This window comes from Diabrotica undecimpunctata, chromosome 5, assembly GCF_040954645.1.
Source record: "Diabrotica undecimpunctata isolate CICGRU chromosome 5, icDiaUnde3, whole genome shotgun sequence".
Taxonomy (NCBI): Eukaryota; Metazoa; Arthropoda; class Insecta; order Coleoptera; family Chrysomelidae; genus Diabrotica; species Diabrotica undecimpunctata.
The window spans coordinates 147,705,663-147,727,467 of NC_092807.1; the positions used below are offsets into that span (position 1 = coordinate 147,705,663).

Consider the following 21,805-nt stretch of genomic DNA (forward strand, 5'->3'; position numbering starts at 1 on the left):
ATAAACAACAATGCAGGAGAATATAACAAATAGAACAGAGTATTATATCATAAACGGCTAATATAACCCCCTGGTATTCGTCGAATTGCAACAAAACTACTTTTGAATACCTGTCATCAAAACTCACTTCCCTACGTTATTACGGCATAAAACACGGTTCTAAACTGCAGTCCTGCACATGCATTTACCCCACCGCTTAAAGTCGTAAATGATTGCCCCTCTGGCCCCGCTGCACTGCCAATGCAACTTACTTCACATCGCTCGTTGCAAGACTGACAGTTGATTTCGCGAGGAGTCGGTCGCTACATGGTAAATTTTCGTTTCGTATCCGCGTGTTGACTGGCGAACCTGTTGCATTTGTTTCACGGTCAGCCTATCTACCGGTATTTGAGTGCAGTGACTTTGGTGGTAAATTAGTATGTTTTAGATAATGTCAGACTCGCAAGAATTTGAAAATAAAATGGACGTTAACGCATCTAGTACTTCCGTGACTCCAAGAACGCCTCCGAATTGCGCTAGGTGTCGGAATCACAGGAAAAAAGTTGCGCTAAAGGGACATAAGCGTTACTGTCCATATCGCATGTGTAAGTGCGAAAAGTGCAGGTTAACTACAGAACGACAACGAGTTATGGCTATGCAAACAGCGCTCAGAAGAGCACAGGCTCAGGACGAGGCCATGTTAAGGAGCACTTCCACAAATCCAGACGACTTGGGTATGATTCCTTTGGCTCAACACAGCCCACCACAAATTACCTCCATAAAACGACACATCGACTGTGATTCCTCCGATTCAGATCAACCTCCAACTAAGCTATTGAAGATGACATCTACTCCTTTAGCGCAACAAAGTCCTCCTCTTATAAGTCCATTAAAACGGCGATTACCTGATTGTGATTATTCTTCTTCCTCTCATTGTGCTGATCAAAACTCCAATAAGGCCATGAAGTTAACTCCAAACAGTGAAATTCCTTCCACCACCGTTAACATCAGTTCAATGAGCGAATGTCACTCATCTTATTCTGAATTTAATAGAGGTTAGTACAAAATTTACATTATGTTAACATACTAAAACAATTTTGTTTGCAATTATAAAGTTTACACTATTTTAATATCAATATATTACATAGGTAAACTGTGCGTCAAGAGACATTATTTTCTTAGATGTGTCTTAGGCAATGCATAAAGTAATTTCAGTACCCACTGAACATAATTTCTAGTTTCAATATTCTAATATAGGTATTATGATATTATTTAATATTGCTGTGTACTTATTAATTCAAAAATAATTTTATCGAGGTTAACTCTGAAAGAAACGGAAATGTTCAATCACTTATCATTTTTAGTGCCATACATATTAATGCAATTTGAAATATATGTACATATTAATAAAATATTACATAAATGTAAGTTTATTAGACTTATTGTAAACAAAGCGAAATATTTATATTTTTAGATGCTGTTGTGGTCTATATACTCGTATCTCGCACAGTTGTGATAATGTGTAAATAAATGATTACAATTAAATAAGTATGCTAAATATCCCTGCATAATAAAAATTAACTGAGGAGATAATGTAGAAACACGTATCTCCGTGATAATGATTTTCTTAAAAATCTCACGGGCGGTATTCAGGTAAACTAAATTAATATAATTGGGTTTACGAACTATTTATTTTTGTATTATTATTTTATTTAGACCAAACTATGCAGCCTAATCAATGACCAACTTTCTATTCAAAATATTCTTCTTCCTCTTTGTAAGCAATTCTGCTTGTTCATTGGCATCACTCCAACTTTTGCGCGGTCGTGCGATACTTCTTCTGTCGATTGGTGACTGATCTCTTGCTATTTTGATGACACGGGTCTCCTCTATTCTGCTTATGTGGTTATTCCATTCTTTTTTTTATTTTGTGTCCATTCACTTATACACTGTACGTTTCATTTTCTTCTAATGTTTTCACTTCGCTTTCGATCTCTCAGCGTATTTCCTGCATTTCTTATCAGTACTCTGATCTCTGCCGTTTCCAGTAGCCTTTGCGTTGTGGCTGTGTCGGGTCTTGTTTTTGAGACATATATGCTATTATTGGTCTTACACTGGCTTTATAAATTCTTGACTTCATCTCAGTGTTAATGTGTCTGTTTTGCCATATTATTATAGTGTTATTAAGGCATCCTGCCAGTCTATTTGCTTTTTGTAGTTGATCTCTCATTTCTTTGTCCAGGTCTCCATAGCTAGACAGTGTAATTCCCAGGTATTTTACCATTTTGTTCAATACTGATGCCATCAATTTCTATTTTACATCTGGTTGGTTCTTTGCTGACTACTATTGTTTTAGTTTTCTGAGATGAGATTGTCATATTAAATTCCTTTGCTCTTAAATTAAACCTGTGGACCAGTCTTTGCAGACTATCTTCATCTTGGGCTGTCAATATTACGTCGTCTGCGTAACAGTATTTTATTTCTTTGTTTTCCATTCTGTATCCTCTTTCTTTGTTAACGCTTTTGATGATTTTATCCATGATTAAATTGAATTGCATGGGGCTCAATGAATCCCCTTGCCTTATTCCGATGCCTAGGTTCTGTAAGTTGTCCATCTATTCTGACTTCCATTTTGTTGTTTTGCTAGATGTTTTCGATAGTTCTTATAATATTTAGGGGAACTTCTCCATTATACAGAAGATGGATTACATCTTTGAGTCTTACTCTGTCAAACACTTTCTCTAGGTCAATCAGACACAGAAATGCTGGTCTATTATACTCTAGTGATTTCTCAGTAATTTGCTTTATAACGAATATTGCATCTGTATACGATCTTCCACTACGAAAACCCTGTTGTTCATTTGCTAAACTTAGCTTCTGATTTATTAGCACTTGTAAAATTTTAGTTGTAAGTTTTAGCGTAGTATTTAACAAGTTAATACCTCTGTAATTTTCTGGCTGTTTTTTATCTTCTTTTTTGATTAGTAGAATTAGTTCTCTCGTTCTCCATTCTTTAGGTATTTTATTGTGTTTTATAATTTTATTAATTAATGTTGTTAATTGTTCTGTGATTGCTGTTCCACAATATTTTAGTAATTCGTTTGGTATCTCGTCTTTACCTGCTGCTTTTCTGTTCTTCAGGTTTTCAAGTATTTTCCGAACTTCCTGTACATTTACATTTATTTGTGGTAATTTCTGGTGTTACGCCATATTTCCTTTTGCAGAACGTAAAAATCGTGTTCCATTTCTTTCTAAAAGCGTTCCCAGTGACCATTTTTTATTTTTCTTACAAAATATATTTTCTCTTTTTAAAATATTCTTCTGTATTATTTATTATTTTAGTTAGACCAAACTGTGCAATCAATGACGAACTTCATATTCAAAATATTCTTCTACAGTTTCTGTACTGCACAATTTTTTTTCTTTCCTGCTTTAACTTATATGTACTATGATCTATGATCATCATTAGATTTTCCTAATTTATGTCCTTTTTTAAGATATGGTTTGAATTATTTTATACGCTGAATTTTTCGACTCTCCTTTTTTGGAGTATTTTTTGTAGAAAAAACTTACCATGAAGTAAAAACCAACCATCTAGTTGGTTTTTGCTATTCAGTGAAGTGAAGAAGTCCTTGTTCGAGCGGGCGATCTAAGTTGGACGCTCCCTTAAAAAATGTAATCCCTTATCATCGACCTATAATAGTGTCTTAATAATTACAATGTTTGTTACTTTAATGATGTAATTTAAGGGTAATCTGACCTCATTGTATGGCTATTTCCGATCACTTTATAAAAACGTTCATCACTGATGATGGTCCAATAGGATTAAAAACATTTTGAAAATTTATAAATGCATTTTGGATAATTTTTAAATTTTTTTAATAAATTTTATACCATTTTACTATGAGGTTTTTACTTCATATTAAGTTTTTTAAAACTATGGTATACAGCAAACCACTGTTCAGAAAACGCAGCTCAACAATTTTAATCTTAAATATTTTACTTAACTTTCATTGATTTTTCTTCTTCGTCTTCTTTTTTTTATGTAGACATGACTCTGTTTGTTTTTCAATATGGCTCCAGTAAGTTTTCGTGGTCTTCCTACTGATTGTCGCTCAATTGTTTTCGTGGTCTTCCTACTGATTGTCTTACTTTCCTAGTGTTTTATCATCAATTTTTCCAAGTATTTTCATCTCTGCTGTTTCTAATATCTTTTTGTCCTCTGTGTGTCAAGTCGTGTTTCAGCCGCGTATGTCATTATTGGTCTGATCACTGTTTTGTAAATTATTCTGCCTCTCATTTCTTTTCTGATATTTTTATTTCTCCATAATCTCTACTACCCCGATTCAGGCAACCTGCGGCTATGTTTGCTCTATTCACTTGATCTTCCACTTCAGTTTGGAGCTTTCCGTAGCTAGATAATGTGATGTCTAGATATTTAAAATCCATCACTTGTTCTATTATTTGACCTTCCAGCTCTAATTTACAGCTTAGTAAATTTGTTGTTGTTGTCTTTTTTTGAAGAAATTAACATGTTAAATTTTCTGGCGATTATATTGAATTGGTGCAGCATAGGTTGTACTCATCTTCACTTAAAGAGAGTAGTATTGTGTCGTCTGCATAACAGATTATTTTAAGTTTTTTTCCCCCATTTGGTATACTTTTTTAGTTTCTACTTTTTTTATATCATCCATAATAAGGTTCAACAATAGAGGACTCTGGGGATCTCTCTGTCTTATGCCATTGTCAGCTTCAATAGGGTCAGTTAGTTCTTCTACTTTTACTTTTATTGTGTTGTTTTGTTAAATATTTTCGATCGTTTTGATTATTCCTAAAGGTGTCCCTCTTGTGTACAGTAAGTGGATAACGTCCTTTAATTTGACCCGGTCTAATGCCTTTTTGAGTTCCACGAAACATAGATATGTTTACTTATATCATACTTACATGTTTACCTCATACATATAGCGTTAGTTATTTTCGGGGTCCAATTTGTCTCCCTTTTTGAAGAGAGCTATCACAAAGAATGCTTGTTCTCCATTTTTGACGATTTCTGATGTGTTCAATATTTTTTTTGCATTAGTTTTAATAGTTGTATGGTCAGATCTGGTCCTCCATACTTTAGGACTTCGTTAGGTAATCTATCCTCTCCTCGTGATTTTCTATTTTTTGATTACCTTAATGTTTCATTTACCTCTTCCTACTTAATATTTACTTCTTCGTCTGTCGTTATCTCTGGTGTTGGTGGTTCATTATCGTCACCTTTAGCAAATATGGAACGAAAGCACTCTGCCCATGCTTTCTTCTGAATGTGTTTCGTTTTATTTGTTCGTTCACCTTTTTTCTTTGTCCTCTGACCATTCCCCATATTTTTTTATGTTCCGTAGAAATCGTGCTCCATCTGTTTTGAGATGCTCTACCAGTGTTTCCTTTTTATTTGTTTAACTAAACTATTCGTTTCATTTCTGATTCGTTTATAATGTGTTCTGTATTGTAAAAAGGCTTTTTTCTTGTCTTCACATTTTGTCTTCACTTTCTCTCTAAACCATGGGGTTTTCTTTTTTGATATGTTAGTGTTCATTACTTTGTTCTCTCCAAGTGATTATGTTGCTGTGTTAATTTTGTTATTTTTGAGTTTTCCCACCTTTCCTAGATGTTATCGTTTTCTAATATTTAATTCACAGCGATTTTCTCTGATATTCTTTTTCTGTATAAGTATTCCGTAGGTTCTGTATCTAGTCCTTCCTTCGACTTTGATTTCTGTTTGTGTTGGGGCCGCTCTTTTGAGTGTAAAGTATTTTAGGACCTTCTGCTGAGTTAAGGCATCTTACGCCGATAATTGTTGATGAATGTATATCTCTGTTGGTTAAAATATAATCTATCGTAGATGTCTGTCTAGAGGTGTTATTAAATGTATATTTGTGTTGGTCTGTGTGGTCAAAAACTGTGTTATTAATTCTTAGTTTGTTATTCGTGCAGAAGTTTATAATCAGTTCTCCATTTTCGTTTTTAACATTCTCGTTATGTTTTTGCATAATTTCGGGTACTACTTGATTGCCTATTCGAGCGTTAAAATCTCCCGATATTATTATCTTTCCTCTGAATTGATCTACTACTTGTAATTTGTCATAAAACGTTTACCTTGTTGTTAAAACTCCTTTTTGACCCTGTTTTCTTTTACTACTCCACTGTAGATTAGTATGTATTCACCTCATTTTGATTATCTCTCTCTATTTGTTTATCTTTCAGCACTTGGGTTATTTCTTGGCCCCTTGAGTTGAGCGATCTAATATTCCATGCCGTAATTCTCATCTGGGTTTTGGATATTTTTCGCTTATCTTTATTTTTTGCCGTGATCGTCTTCATAGTATCTATCCGGTTTCGAGGTTGTACATTGTTTCTTTGAGTAGTATTTATCTTTACGATTGGTAGGTTGCTAACCTTGCCAATCACCCTCCACATTCTATCCGGGCTTGGGACCGGCTGTGTAAACCGCAGAGCTACTCAATCTACCCTGCAATTACTCTAGACCGCATTTTTCATTGATTTTTATAGCACATATTTTTTCTCGCGCCATCATCTTCGGGAGCTTGGTATTGTAATTCTTATTATTTTATGAATTATATAAGAAGACTCTTTACAATGTAGTTGTTGTACATTTCAGTTTTTTATTTCAAATGTATGTCCATAAACTACCCAATCTCGTGTTTGTCACCGATAAAAGTTTCATAATGGTATTTATGTGCTGATTGGTAACAGAATGTTCTAATGTCAACTGTTTACTATTTTGTCATTTCTTTTTGGTCATATTCATACCTTAATTTGACCAGTTCCACTGCATTAATTTTACTTTAGATATGTTTTACATTGTCTTTTAAAGGACCATTTATTTTTTTCTAACTATTATTAACATCTGTTCTTCTATTAAAATTTTCTGTTTTTTCCTTGGAAACTTTTTAATTAATATTTTCATTGGTTTTAGTTTAATAATTTTCTTCCATTTGCTCCCCTATGTCATCATTCATAAGCTTCGTGGTCACTCTTTTGGTTTATAACAACTATAGCGCATGGATGAATCACAATCATCGTCTTCTTGGTGTGTGCTTTTGATATGTTTTTGATATGCGTCGATGATGGATCTTTCGTGGAAACTAATAATAATTAGTTTTATAATGCTTGCCGTTAACGTATGCAAGATTTATTATTTCATGGAATTTCTATGTGTTTAACCCTCTGGCGGGCGCGTCAATTGATTTTTCATAATTGGGCGCATCCCAGCATTTACATCGCATTTTAATTTTTTACTTGTAAATCTTAACTCAAGGGGAAAATTGGTGACATATAAGACTGTTGTGTTTCTAAATGTCTAAGACTATAGAAATATTTATTAGCCTTCCATCATTTCGTCGTTACACTCAAAGCATATAATATTTATATTCTTACGTTTTTTGCCGACCTTTTTTCCACACTGTGGACACGGGGACTTATTATTTTTATGTTTAACAAATATATAAAATATTCCTGGATTTGCTATTTCTCTAGGGGTCTAATCGTAGTTCTTGTTTTTTTTTCTTTTAAATATTTTTTCATAAGTTGAAAAGACAGATTTAAAAAACTCGTCTTCTCTCATTGTTGATAATTTTGTTAAACTTAAAAATCATGTTCGTATTTATGCCACTTAACACCCAACAATAGAGCCAGAAACATCGGCCACCAATTCACGGTTGATAATTCTACCTTTGAAGTGGTGGACAAATTCACATACTTAGGCTCCCTGATCACCAAGGAGAACGTCATGACGGAAGAAATCAAGCGAAGAATAATCCTAGCAAACAAATGCTATTTTGGACTGAGTAGACATATGAGAAGCAGAAACTTAAGCCAAAAAACAAAAATAACCATATACAAAACCCTTATACAACCAGTGTTGACATATGGGGTCGGAGACATGGACCATTTCCAAGGCAGATGAAAATCTCCTGCTTATATTTGAACGAAGGATCCTGAGAAGAATATTTGGTGGCATCTGTGAAAATGGTGTTTGGAGAAGGAGGTACAACTACGAGATATATCACAGATATAAACATATATTTGGTGGTAAAGACGTAGTATCGTTTATAAAAATAGGAAGACTAAGATGGGCAGGACATCTGGCAAGATCACAGCAGAACAACCCTCCTAGAAGAATCCTTATGTCACAACCTGTGGGAAGTAGAAGTAGGGGTAGACCAAAACTCAGATGGAGGGATGGTGTAGATGAGGATGGTAGACAAATAGGCGCAGCAAACTGGCAACAGTTGGCAATGGATAGAACTGACTGGCGTAATAGACTTGGGAAGGTCGAGGCTCTTTTATAGGGCTGTAGCACCAATGATGATGATGATTTATGCCACTTATGTCCAAATTTCTAAAAAAACGCAGCAAGTGGTCATCTATACATCCTACAGGTACCTACTTCTCCATTTGTGGCATTACAATTCAAATTTGCTGATGATTGTCGAGTGTCTTCGTAGATTTTATCTTTGCTATGCGTGATAGAAAGAAAAATCACGGTTGTGTTTGCTTTCAGAACTGTTGATATCAAGCACATTGCCACATGGAAATGAAAGTAGGTTGATTTTATTAGTCTGTTCTTATTCGGTAAAAATTTGGGAGATAGTCCCTTTTTATTCTTCTTTAGGTTACCAAGTAAAGTAAGCCTTTTGTTTAGTAAATATTCTGCTAATGGATAGCTGGTGTAGTAGTTGTCTGTAGTAAGATTTTATTTTGTATTTTCTATAGATAAAACCAATCTATTAACAATATCGTCAGCTTTGTTGGAATTTGCGTGTGGACCTGATAATTGCTTTCCGCAATAAATTTCAAAATTGTAGGTGTAAAATGTTTTGGTATCAGAAAGTGCATTTATTGTGATACCATATTTGGCAGGCTTGTTATAAATGTAATGGACGAAACAAAATCTCCCTCTAAAAGAATGTAGCATCTCGTCAATTGAAGACTTATTTACAAAAACAACATAAGTATCTGTATTTTTAGTGTTTTATATAAAATAGAAAAAACCTAATTTCTTTGAAAGAATTGTAAATTTTAATGTTACTTGTATGTCTAGAATACTTAATGTGCATTTGTTTGAATGTGTAGGCTAATTTCCAGTGAAGGTCGTTTTTTAAAAAAATAAACAGAAATCTTACATTATCATTTATGTAGTTTTTGTAAAATGTTGTTACATAATATGTAGTTTTTTTGCTGAACTAATAGGGTATGAATGGGAATATTATGTTGTTTTTGTGAAAAATCTCAAATAAAACGTTATTAATAAATTTAAAATATATTTATTTATGAAATGTACAGTGAATTAAAATAAGTAAAGTAAAATTATTTAAGTTTAATCTTCTGTACCACTGCTATTGTCCTCGCTGTCGATATCATGAACAGATTTCTTGGACAGCTGAATTTGGATTCAAAGAATAGTAAAATTCCTGACTAACTGAATTTGGTGCCAATCACGACTCATATAGTTATTTTAGTTCCAATTCTTTGGGCAACTCCCGTTTGTTTCGTATGTTGATCCTATACCATGGACCCGTAAATGTATATCTAACTATAGTTTATTTTTATGAACGAGAGAGTAATTAGCATAATTTTAACTAGTAGCTCCGACCACTCCATGGGCGTGCTCAAGATTAATTGAAAAATTACTTTGAATAATTGTAAAAAATAAATGAATTATTTCAGTGTTATAAAGTGTTATGTGTATGTAAACAAAAGTGACCTCTTTTATCACACACTATATTAGAACTGACTGGCCTACATTAAAAAGGGTTTTAAAAAATTCACATTTTTTTTAATTTTTAAAAATTACAAAAGAGAAAAAGAGTTTTTAAAACCGTCTAAGGTATGTTAAATAGATGAATAAAAATATTAATATAAAACTTACAGCTACTTGTTACAAATCCAAATCAGATTCAGAAGATGAACTTTCAGAACCAAGATTTATAATAACTGGCTCGATCATTTTATCAGTAATATTGTCCGGCTTCCACATTTTTTCCTCTTCTTTAATAGTGTGATTTACTGCCTTTTCCCAGTTTTCAGGTTTTACATTATTTACGGCCTCCAAAAACAACTGTTTAACATCATGAATTTTAAAAGTGGTATTTTTTCTTGAAACTTCACTCTTTATCTGTGCCCATACCAGTTCAATCGGGTTTAATTCACAATGATATGGTGGGGATCTAAGTACTGTCATTCCACGATTTTTGGCAATTTCATCAATTTCGTATTTTTTAAATTTTTCTTTATGAAGGGCACACAACGAATAAAGTTCCTTTCTTATAGATCCGGGATGGTACGTAATATTTTTTGAACTCAGCCAATTCTGCAAGTCTTTTTTTAACCACTTGGTTGTGGGCAGTCCTTCTATAAGTCTGGAGTGATAACTTGCATTATCCATTACTATTACACAGTTCTTAGGAAGAAGATCTATCATTTGTTCGAACCATTCTTGAAAGACATCAGCGTTCATGTCTTCATGGTAGTCACCGGTACGGGTTGATTCAAAAGTTAATAAACCACCTTCAACAAAACCGTCTGAACTGCCAATGTGTACTATTATCAGCCTGCGTCCCTTTCCTCATGGTGGGTTTAAACCAGTAGATAAGTTATTTACAAAAGCGTGCCTTTGACTTGTAACAGTTTCATCCTGCCAAAATTTATTTGGTGTATGACCCTCGTTGATCCATGTTTCATCAAGATAAAATATTTTTCTTTTTTGGTTTCTCATTTCCTTTATGGTTCTTAGAAAATGTCTTCTCCATATGACAATATCGCTTCTTTCTAATAAAATAGACTTTCTGGGATTCTTTTTCCAGCGGAAGCCTATTTCTTTTAAAAGTTTCCATAACGTACTTCGACTCATTTCTGGGTAATCCTTATCATCTCGAACTGAGACAAGAACTTTATCCAATGTTGGAAATTCTTGTCTAAAGAAGAATTCATGCACTTTCCGTCGAAGTCCTTCTTTAAAATGATATTCTATTTGAAATTTTGGTGTCCCTGGAGCATTACGTGGCATTTGAAAACTACCACATTTATCTTCTTTAATAACTCTGTAAATCGTAGATTTCCCAACACCAAGTGTACTGCTAACTAACTCAACGGTCTCATCAACACTTTCACATAAACGTTTGTCTGTAAATGATTTAAAACAATTAAATATTAATGTTTTTTCATTAACTGTTAGAGGACCAATTTTTCGGCGTTTACACGGCACTTCCAAATTTTCCATAACACTAGTATACACAATAAACTGCACCTTGTAACTGAAGTACCTACTTTTAGTGAACTGTTAAGAATTTTGAATACGCCACTTGGACCTTCCTATATACAAAATGGAAAAACCCACTATCACATTTTCTGTGGAATAAGTTTAGAAGGTAATTATCTAGTCAATTACTGTCGTAGATTCCTGGAATTAAAGAATTAAATGTTTGATTGTTGAAACCCTTACTTCGTGGAATGCACTCATTTCAGATAAAATAGAACGTTTTATTTTATCTAAAGAATTAAACTTTATTTTGCAAATAGGCAAAGAATTAAACTTTATTTTGCAAATAGATAAAATAAAACGTTTTATTTTATCTAAAGAATTAAACTTTATTTTGCAAATAGGTAGGTACTTATTAAACTTTTATTGGTTATATATAACCAATAAAATAAACATCTTACATTTCTTGCAAATTCATTAGTACCTGTTAACCTCCATCACTCCGACACTGGCAACCTTATTTAGGGATTAGTAACCCTCACAACTATTGTATTCTATTCTGCTCCAACCTTTATACCTGGTGGTCATACTCAATTTAAAATTGTTTTCCTATATACTTCTGTAAACTTGTTGACAAATATCTGTTTTTCATTGAGTCACCCGTATCAACAGTTTAGGGATTTGCATACATAATTTATTGTTTTATTACTCTCTCATACATAAAAATACACTATAATACATCTGTAAAATTCTTTACTCATTTTAATTATTCTAACTTCTTTTAATCTCATTGCTGGTTTACTCTGGCGTAAAAAAATACTTCTCAACGGCTTCCTTTATATTTAAGAAGACATCATGTGTAATTGTGTCAACTGTGTATGGAGATGGATGTACCCGAACATTTTTCATTATATTGTTCCAATCTTCTAGAATCTCTGCAGAACACTTTCTTTTCTTTGTACCAATTAGACTAAAATCTTGGTCATTGCGTAAATATGTATGACTTCTAATAGAAAATGCGTATTTAATGTAGTCAAACAGACCGATAGAATGTACCAAGCAGTACAGAAAAAAAAAACACAACATAATTTTTGTTTTGTCCTGAGTATCCGTCACTTATCAATACAATATCTGGAATATTTCATTGTGATTTAAATATCTGAGTAATGTTGTGACATCATTTTGGTCTTTCTTGTCCTCTGTTTCTTAATAACTGTTTAAAACGACATTATTTTTCCCAACATCTGAATCCCAAATATAAACATCCACAGCTGGCGACAATAAAAAACATCACTGGTACGTATGTGTGGCAAAGGTAGGTTTTGCATATAATCAAAGGTGAGCAACATTATCTTATTTTGTTAGGCATCTTGCTATAGTTTTCTTTTAATTTTAGTAAACTTTTCAAACTTCTTCCAATGTAGTTTGTGCTCAGTTTTAATTAAGTTTGCTTCTTATAAATTTGCCAACAGAATTTTTAGTTTATAACTATCGCATATGGCACGTGTATCAGTTTGTGGAAGACCAAACTTGAGACTGTACCCATTCTTGAGAACTGACCAATACACTACATATGAAGCATGTAATTGATACATTTGTAAAAATAACTAATACTTAAAAGAATGAGTTTTATAAATATATGTTTGTGACATATACAACATAAAACATTAATCTTTTTATCGTTTTTAGAGCAAAATTTACAGCGTACTCATTTAGCAGGCGGAGTTGGATTGTCCATAGGCGGTTCACTAGAATTTTCATGTTCTTTAGTCGCTTCTGTTCGTGTTCTTTTTACCAGTTCTTGTGAGTCTTTAGTCCTTGGTAAATTTTTCTTGGAAAGGATAAGTGGTTTCACCAGTGTTTGTTGGTGTTTATTCCATTGGGGATTTATTGATGTCCATAAAACGAACGCGTTGTAGGCAAAAATGGCCAGCATATTATAAAAAACAATCATATGCCAGCGGTTTGCATATACATGTATATGTACCAACAAGCTGATCTAGAGTATCCACTGGTCCTTACTGGAATTGTAATCTACAATAATTTGGGGCTTCTTGTCATTTTTGTCACTAATAGCTTTATCATGATGTAAAGTACTCATAAGAACATTTTTATTCTTTTTAGGAATATAGTTAACAACAGTGGTATCTTGCAGAAGTAAAAAGACGAACTATGAACTTCTTTATTCGCAATTTGTGTTGGAAGTTCTGGTTTATTTTTTCTTATAGTTCCCAGCATCGTATTTATTCTTTTTAGAAGTTGTCCTAAGTTGTATAATGTAAAATAGTTATCATAAGTAATATTGTGGCCTTTCAAATCACTACACAAGTCGCACAATAATAGGATTCTTGAGTTATTCTTAAAATACTTTTAAAAACGTATAGTTTTTGGATGAGAATTTAATACTCTTAATCACTGATCAAACAAAAGGTCAAAAGACTGATTTTATAAAAAATGTTAATACTTAGAGCATTTTTTTACTTAACTCATTTACCGATTTCTGGAGGTATTTTCAATTAATTTCAATTTCAATTAATTTTCAATTTAAAGGTGACAACCACCTCATGCAAAAACGTACAGCAGCACAATATAACTGACTTTTAATACTTATTATTTGTCATAATTTCAAGTCAATGTTATCCGACATAATAGAGACCCAAAACAGTAAAATGCTGTACTTTCTGGGGAACCAGAAAATATTTCTGGGGAACCTATACCCTTTTTGTTTAAATTGCATTTTGCTGCATCATTGTAAAATAATTTTCATGATTAAAACTCACTGATAAATATATTAAAAAGTTCAAAAACTATAAGATCTACTTAACAACCACCACACACCTTTCTGTTATCAAAATTTAGATTACCACTTAGAGACTATCATAAATTATACTTTTTTTATCAATCGAATTAATAAAAATTAATAGCTATCTTTTAGTGTAACTATGACGTGTATTAAGAATTATGCCTCGTCTTGTCATACACTTATGACTTTTCAAGCATCGAGTTCGAGTGGGCCAATTATCTCCTTTATCAATTTTTTCTATCGTTTCTACAATTTAATGTCTTATACTAATTTTTTCCTTTCTTTTCCCAGGTGTTTGGTCATACAAGTGAAAATAATTTTGTCTCATATTTTCCATTATTGGTTTTTTCTTTCTTTCTTCTTTCTTCTTCTTAATTATTTTTTAACGTATTTGTTACTTATTTTATACCATTTGTATTTCTTTGCTTTTTTATGTTTTTCGTATATTTTTTTTAGTGTTTATTTTACTATAAATTTTATTATCAGTGTTTTGGTTTTACCTATATTTATGGCCATCTTCATTTGTTGAATTTCATTATGTACATCTTTATTATTTAATGAATTTATTTTCTTGATACGGAGCAGCACAAAATTATCTGCGCACAATAGACTGTTTATAGACATGGAATTTCTTTGTTTCTTATTATTCTATTTATTACTATTATAAAAATCAGATGGCTTATTTCTTCATAAAAATTCTACAAGTACTAAAACCCAAAATGTAACTATAGGTTTTAAAATTCTTTCAGTGACACGGGGTTTGACAAAATCGAAAATTGTTATTATAAAAAATTAATCAGAATTTAAAATCACGTCCACATATTATACAATTGAAGACCTTATTGCAACACATGCCTTTGAGATGTGGTGCTACAGGAGAATCCACAGAATATCGTGGACTGAAAAAGTAACTTATATAGAGGTGTTACAAATAATGAAGAAATAATGTGAAGTCATAAAAACTGTTAAAATTAGAAAGATTCAATATCTGGGTCATATAATGAGGGGTGAGAAGTACGTATTACTTAGATTAATTGCGCAAGGGAAGATACAAGGGAAGAGAAACCCAGGACGACGCAAAATATCCTGGCTAAGAAATTTGAGAAAGCGGTTCGGTTGCAGCTCATTAGAATTATTCAGAAGAGCGGCCAATAAAATTAAAATAGCGATGATGATTTCCAACCTCCGATAGGAGAAGGAACCCGAAGAAGAAGATTGCAACATAATGATAAGGCACAAAATAAGAAAGCTGAGATATTAAGGTTTAATGTTTTAATAAAATCTTAATTGAAGTTGAGAAAACCATCATCATTATCATCTTTAACTCGACAATCCTCTGCGGATCATGGCCTGCTCTAAGATTAGTCGCTATTCTGTTCGGTTTCTGGTAACGTGTTGCCATCTTCTGATTTCTAGTATCCCTAAGTCGGTCTCAACTCCATCTAACAACCTAATTCGCGGTCGGTCCCTGCTTCTTCTTCCTATGTGTGTTCCTGTCGTTACCTTTTAGGCAATCATGTTGTCAGGCATTCGTATTTTGTGTTTAGCCCATCTAAGTTGCTGTGTTTTAATGAACGTTACGACATCTGGTTCATTAAAGAGTTGGTATAATTCGAAATTAAATCTTTTGCGTCACTGCCCTTGATCCTTTATAGCTCCAAATATTTTATGGAGTATCTTATGCTCGACCTTCTGCTTTAGAGTCTATGTTTTCGCCCAGTATGTGAGGACCGGCCTCAGAAGTGTTTTGTTGTAATGAAATATTTTGCCTACCACATAGGGTATTATTATGGGGGTTGAAAGTTGGGGACAGAAATTACAGGGCTAGAGATAGGGTAAGCAAAATAAACGAAACTGTTGCGAACGGCGCTCAGGGTTTATTTGGTCTTGGGTCGTGCATAAGTGAGTGAAACAATGGGATTGGATTGGGCAATTCCAAAATGAAACAAAGGAGTATTTATATGAATCTCCTGGACAAATGAGCAAACAAAACAACAAGAAGGACCTCTAGCTATTTAAAATGGACGCCGCTTCGAGGAAACTTCCTGCTGGATGAATGAAAAGGTTTTTCCGTCCTAAAAAACACAAAAGAGATGTTAGGAACTTTTTTTTAAATAAATAAACAAAATGGTTTAGGGAAAAAAATTAAACATTTATTACTGTCTCACCAAAAACAGTTACAAAGTAAATAGTACAAAAATACTATATTAATAGAAATAAAAGTAAATACAAAATTATCAAAGAGAAATACTTACTATGTCCTATCCGTTTACAACATCCGTTCACAAGTTGGAGATACTACAAAACTTACAAATGTTACTGGGCTATAATTTGTAGCAGAAATAAATCAATACAAATAAAAAATTATCTATATAATGACGGTATTAGATTTTAGTTTTGATACAGGCAGCGACAACCGCTTATACGTATTTCGACCTCCTTAGGCGTCGTCAGAACGGTATAGCCACTGCTCTGAACCAAAACAAAAATCTCTCCCGTCTTAGACAATAGTTACCAAAATAACTATATACGGACGTAACTACGCCATCTAAAACCAAAAAGAGAAATCAATCAAACGAATTTTGACCAGGATGAACGGCATGTGGAATGCTTAGATTCCCTTGCCGAGTAATTTATCCAGCTGTTTGTTTCGCAAGTTTTAGGAAACACAGTGGTAAAAATTTGAATTCGGTTTCGCTAGGTAGACATCGTTTGATTTCTCTTTTTGTTTTTAGATGGCGTCCGTATATAGTTATTTAGTTACGTTATGGCGATTTAGTTACGTCTGTATATAGTTATTTTGATAACTATTGTTCTGACGAGATCTAAGGAGGTCGAAATACGTATAAGCGGTTGTCGCTGCCCTGTATCAAAACAAAAATCTAATACCGTCATTATATTTTATTACTTACTTCGTTTGGAGTACCAGAAACTGAATTCACTACGAATTTTGACCAGGATGAACGGCATGTGGAATGCAATTTTAGATTCCCTTGCCGAGTAATTTATCCAGCTGTTTGTTTCGCAAGTTTTAGGAAACACAGTGGTAAAAATTTGAATTCGGTTTCGCTAGGTAGAAATCGTTTAGTTTCTCTTTTTGTTTTTAGATGGCATAGTTACGTCCGTATAGTTATTTTGATAACTATTGTCTAGGACGGGAGAGATTTTTGTTTTGGTTCAGAGCAGTGGCTATACCGTTCTGACGAGACCTAAGGTGGTCGAAATACGTAAAAGCGGTTGTCGCTGCCCTGTATCAAAATAAAAATCTAATACCGTCATTATATTTTATTACTTACTTCGTTTGGAGTACCAGAAACTGAATTCACCACGAATTTTGGCCAGGATGAACGGCATGTGGAATGCAATTTTAGATTCCCTTGCCGAGTAATTTATCCAGCTGTTTGTTTCGCAAGTTTTAGGAAACACACTGGTAAAAATTTGAATTCGGTTTCGCTAGGTAGAAATCGTTTGATTTCTCTTTTTGTAAAAAAATTATCTTTTTAAGTGAAAACCTTTTTTCTAAAAAAAACAAAACAAAATCTCAAATATGATTAGATATTTATCAGATGTCAAAAATAATAAAGCTAGCTGCGTTTGTCAAAACTACAGCTTAAAACTGAGAACAATTAAAATAACAGCTAAGCCACGCCCTAAGACATATAGTTTTAATTATTACAATTTAAATTGTTATGAAAGCAAATATTATTAAAAATTGTTTATTTTTACTTTAAGAATCAAACACAAAACTTAGGTACCAGGAGTGCACTAAAACTTCTGGGGGTGGAAACTAGTCTTACTAAAATTTCTGGGGGTAGGAACTGGACTTATAATCTCTGACACACGAACAAAAACTGCATATTACACTGCGAATTGCGTTGAAACGGCTTCTTAATTAGGACAGAGCAAAATTTGATGTTGAAAGTTGTCACACTGGACGCAAAAATTGAAGCTCCACTTCTTAAAAAACTGGAACCTATGGGTATTTTCCAAATTTTTTGGAAACGCCATTTTACAAACATCTCACGATGAGAGACAGCATAAGTACAACAAAAACCAGTGATTACTCTTACTTTAACTGACACATTACTTTGAGTTTAAATCACCTTTTTTTAACAAATTAGCCGGTTTTTTCCGACTAAATTAAACACATCTGCTCACAATGGCTAACATTTCAAACCTGACTTCTCTAACTACACATACTGCCCAATAGACTGCCACTACACACTAGATTTCCATGAAAAGGGACGAAGAACGAGAAAACATTACAAATTCGATGTAAAATTTGGACTAACTTAAAGCCAACTGCTCTTGACAAAGGCCTCAGCGAGAGTGAGTAAATTCTTAAAAATCATTTGCTTAACTTGGTATAAACAAAACACTAAACGGGAATAGTTATTTGAAACGCAGAATATTAAGCGCTTCGATCAAAAGAAAATACCAAAGAAATACGCGTCTGTGATATATTTAAACACACTGTAAAATGTGCTTATATCAACTCGGCGAAGCAAAGAGAATTGAAAATATTTTTCGGTGTTTTAAATTATACAAGGGGATCTCCATATATAACAAGGAATTTTAAAATGCTACATTGTATTTAATAATTTTCGTTTTTATTGGGATATTTTTCGAGTTGAATTATTTTTGTAGTCCTTAGTATGCCGTATCTGCAAGGTTTATTCGTTTTTTAATTTCCTCTCATGTTTTATTGGTAGTAGTTACTAGCGAGCCAAGGTATATGCAACTGTCAACACGTTCAAAGATATGACTTCCAACTTCTGTTTTTCGTTCCTCATTTGCTATAGGATCTTTAGTAACCAACATGTACTCGGTTTTGTCTTCGTTTTGTCTAGCATGGTCTTTAATTTAAAAAATCTTATCGCTACATTGTAAATAATATAAAAATAATAAAGGTATATATCTACAATTTCCACTTCTTCATTACCATTGTCAGTAGTTTCCTTTAGCTGATTATAAAAAGTATGGTAGACTTACGGAATATAAGGTAATAAGCTTTTTATATTTTTGAAGTTATACTTCTATACGCGCGGTCGACTTTGAAAATTTGCACGGGAGTGAATCGGTGAAATCATTACATATGTAAGATATGAGTAAGAGAGAGACAGAAGATATATTTTCTCTCTTTCTCTATCGGGAATAAAAATGTTCCTTTTGTTTATATATATAATATAATATATATTAATATTATTATTTATGTGATATGTTTTGTATTATTTATTAAATGTTCATAATTATTTTAGGCTTTTGTATTTCAAAATAATAATAAATCACTGTATGACCGAGAACTGTCAATCTTGAAATACGTTAGTGTCATGTCTAATTGGCAAATTTCTTACGTGTTTGGCTTATACGCTGCTATATGTGAGTTCGAATCCCAATATGAATTTCCTTTTTTATTTTTGAGATATTTATAAATCCCACGTTAGTCTTATTAAATATATGTAATATAGGCAAAAATGCTAAATTTTAAAATAAAAATGAAAATTTACTACATAATCCGAGTTGTTATTTTTTTTATCTCCCACAAACATTTTTTGAAGTTATACATTATACTGATATACACGCGTTCGACGCTGGAAATTTGTGTGTATTCGTATTATATTGAGTGAATCGGCAAAATCATTACATATATAAGATATAGGTAAGAGAGAGACAGAAGATATATTTTCTTTCTCTTTCTCTCTCGAGAATAAAAATGTTCCTTTTGTAAACATATTTAATATTTATTAATATTATTATTTTTTTATTAATATTATTATGATGGTAAATTAAACATATGCGTAAGTTATGTATATTGTCACTTTTAAATACTTATGAATATTGCATTTTAATTTGCATTGTATTATAATATTGAATTATGTGGCAGTGTATTGTATTGTATTTTTATATTAATAAAAAAATTAACAATGAATTTTACTGCAGAGTATGTGTAAAAATTTTTTTTTTGCATTCAACTTCTTTTATACATATATGAAAATAAAAATATGTATTTTCATTAAAATATTGATTCAATCCTTTATTTACTTACTACACTCCTATTACAGGTCAAATGTTTATATACAGCAAATCATGCACCATATACCTGTATACCTAATTCTTTTTCTCTTTCTGCTCTCTCTTACCTATAGCATTACATATGTAATGATTGTGCAGATTGACTCCCATATAAATTTGTAACGACGAACGCGTGTATAGAAATATAACTTCTACCGGCAGTCCCACTGGACTGCCACACCCGTTTTTCATTATATTTTTTGCAATTTTCGAAGGCTCTTTGTATTTTTTGAGAATCCTTTACAACTCTATTGTTACAAGTCTGCCGTTTCTTATGCCATTTACTTTTTGATAATCTTTATTGACACTATGTTTGACAAAAAATGAACCTACATTTTATGATTTAACTCGAAAGATGTACGTTCCTGAAAAATCTAAGCTCTGCTTGTCAGGAAAACGTGCGTTTTTATTAGCATTATTAAGAAGATGTTCAAAACTGTAAAAATCATTTTGTGTGATCTGCTTAATAACCAAAAGATTTTTGAAGTTATACTTCTATACGCACGGTCGGCGTTGTTAATTTGCATGAGAGTGAATCTGTGAAACCATTACATATGTAAGATAATGAGTAAGAGAGAGACAGAAGATATATTTTCTCTCTCTTCCTCTCTCGAGAATAAAAATGTTCCTTTTGTATATATTTAATATTATATGTATTATATATAATATTGTATATATATATATATATATATATATATAATATTATATATAATATAATATGTATTAATCTTATTATTTATGTGATATGTTTTGTATTATTTAAAATTAAATGTTTATAATTATTTTAGGCTTTTGTATTTCAAAATAATCACTGTTTTACCGAAAACTGTTAATTTTGAAATCCGTTAGTGTCATGTCTAATAATTGGCAAATCCTTTACGTGTTTGGTTCATACGCTGGTGGTTGTGAGTTCGAATCCCAATTATGAATTTCATTTTTTATTTTTGAAATATTTAAAAACCTCACGTTAATCTTATGTAATATACGCAAAAAACATAAATTTTAAAATAAAATGAAAATTTACAACATAATCCGAGTTGTTGGTTTTTTATTTTTATCTTCGTAAAGTAAGTTATGTATATTGGCAGTTTTAAATACCTATGAATATTACATTTTAATTTATATTGTATTATTATATTGAATTATGTTGCAGTGTATTTATTGTATTGTAGTTTTTATATTAATAACAAAATAAACAATGAATTTTACTGCAGAGTATGTGTAAATTTTTTTTTTGCATTCAACTCCTTTTATACATATATAAAAATAAAAATATATATTTTCATTAAAATATTGATACAATCCTTTATTTACTATACTCCTATTACAGGTCAAATGTTTATATACAGCAAACGATGCACCATATACCTATATAACTAATTCTTTTTCTCTTTCTGCTCTCTCTTACCTATAGCATTACATATGTAATGATTGTGCAGATTGACTCCTATATAAATTTTTAACGGCGAATGCGTGTATAGAAGTATAACTTCTACCGGCAGTCCCACTGGACTGCCACACCCGTTTTTTTTATTTCCTTTAATGACATCTACCCAACCTTCTAGCACAGAGTTTCCCAAATGGTGAGTCGCGACCCGGTACCGGGCCACGAACACAAAATGCCGGGTCGCCTCGCCTCGCCGTTTCGCATCTTGCTTTTTAAGGCCGCGGTCTGACTGACGCCACCG

At 32.4% G+C, this 21,805-nt stretch overlaps 1 protein-coding gene across 3 annotated transcripts in view; it reads left to right on the forward strand.

Annotated features, from left to right (window-relative positions):
- Positions 1-285: 285 nt before the first annotated feature.
- The window catches only part of dsx (transcription factor doublesex), a 620,621-nt gene continuing 599,101 nt past the window's right edge, over positions 286-21,805 (forward strand). For all 3 annotated transcript variants that reach the window (XR_011951056.1, XM_072532995.1, XM_072532996.1), the window contains exon 1: positions 286-1,034. Coding sequence is in view for 2 of the 3 variants with exons in the window: in XM_072532995.1 (XP_072389096.1) it covers positions 431-1,034 (604 nt within the window). In the remaining variant the exon portion in view is untranslated. The remainder of the gene's footprint in view (positions 1,035-21,805) is intronic.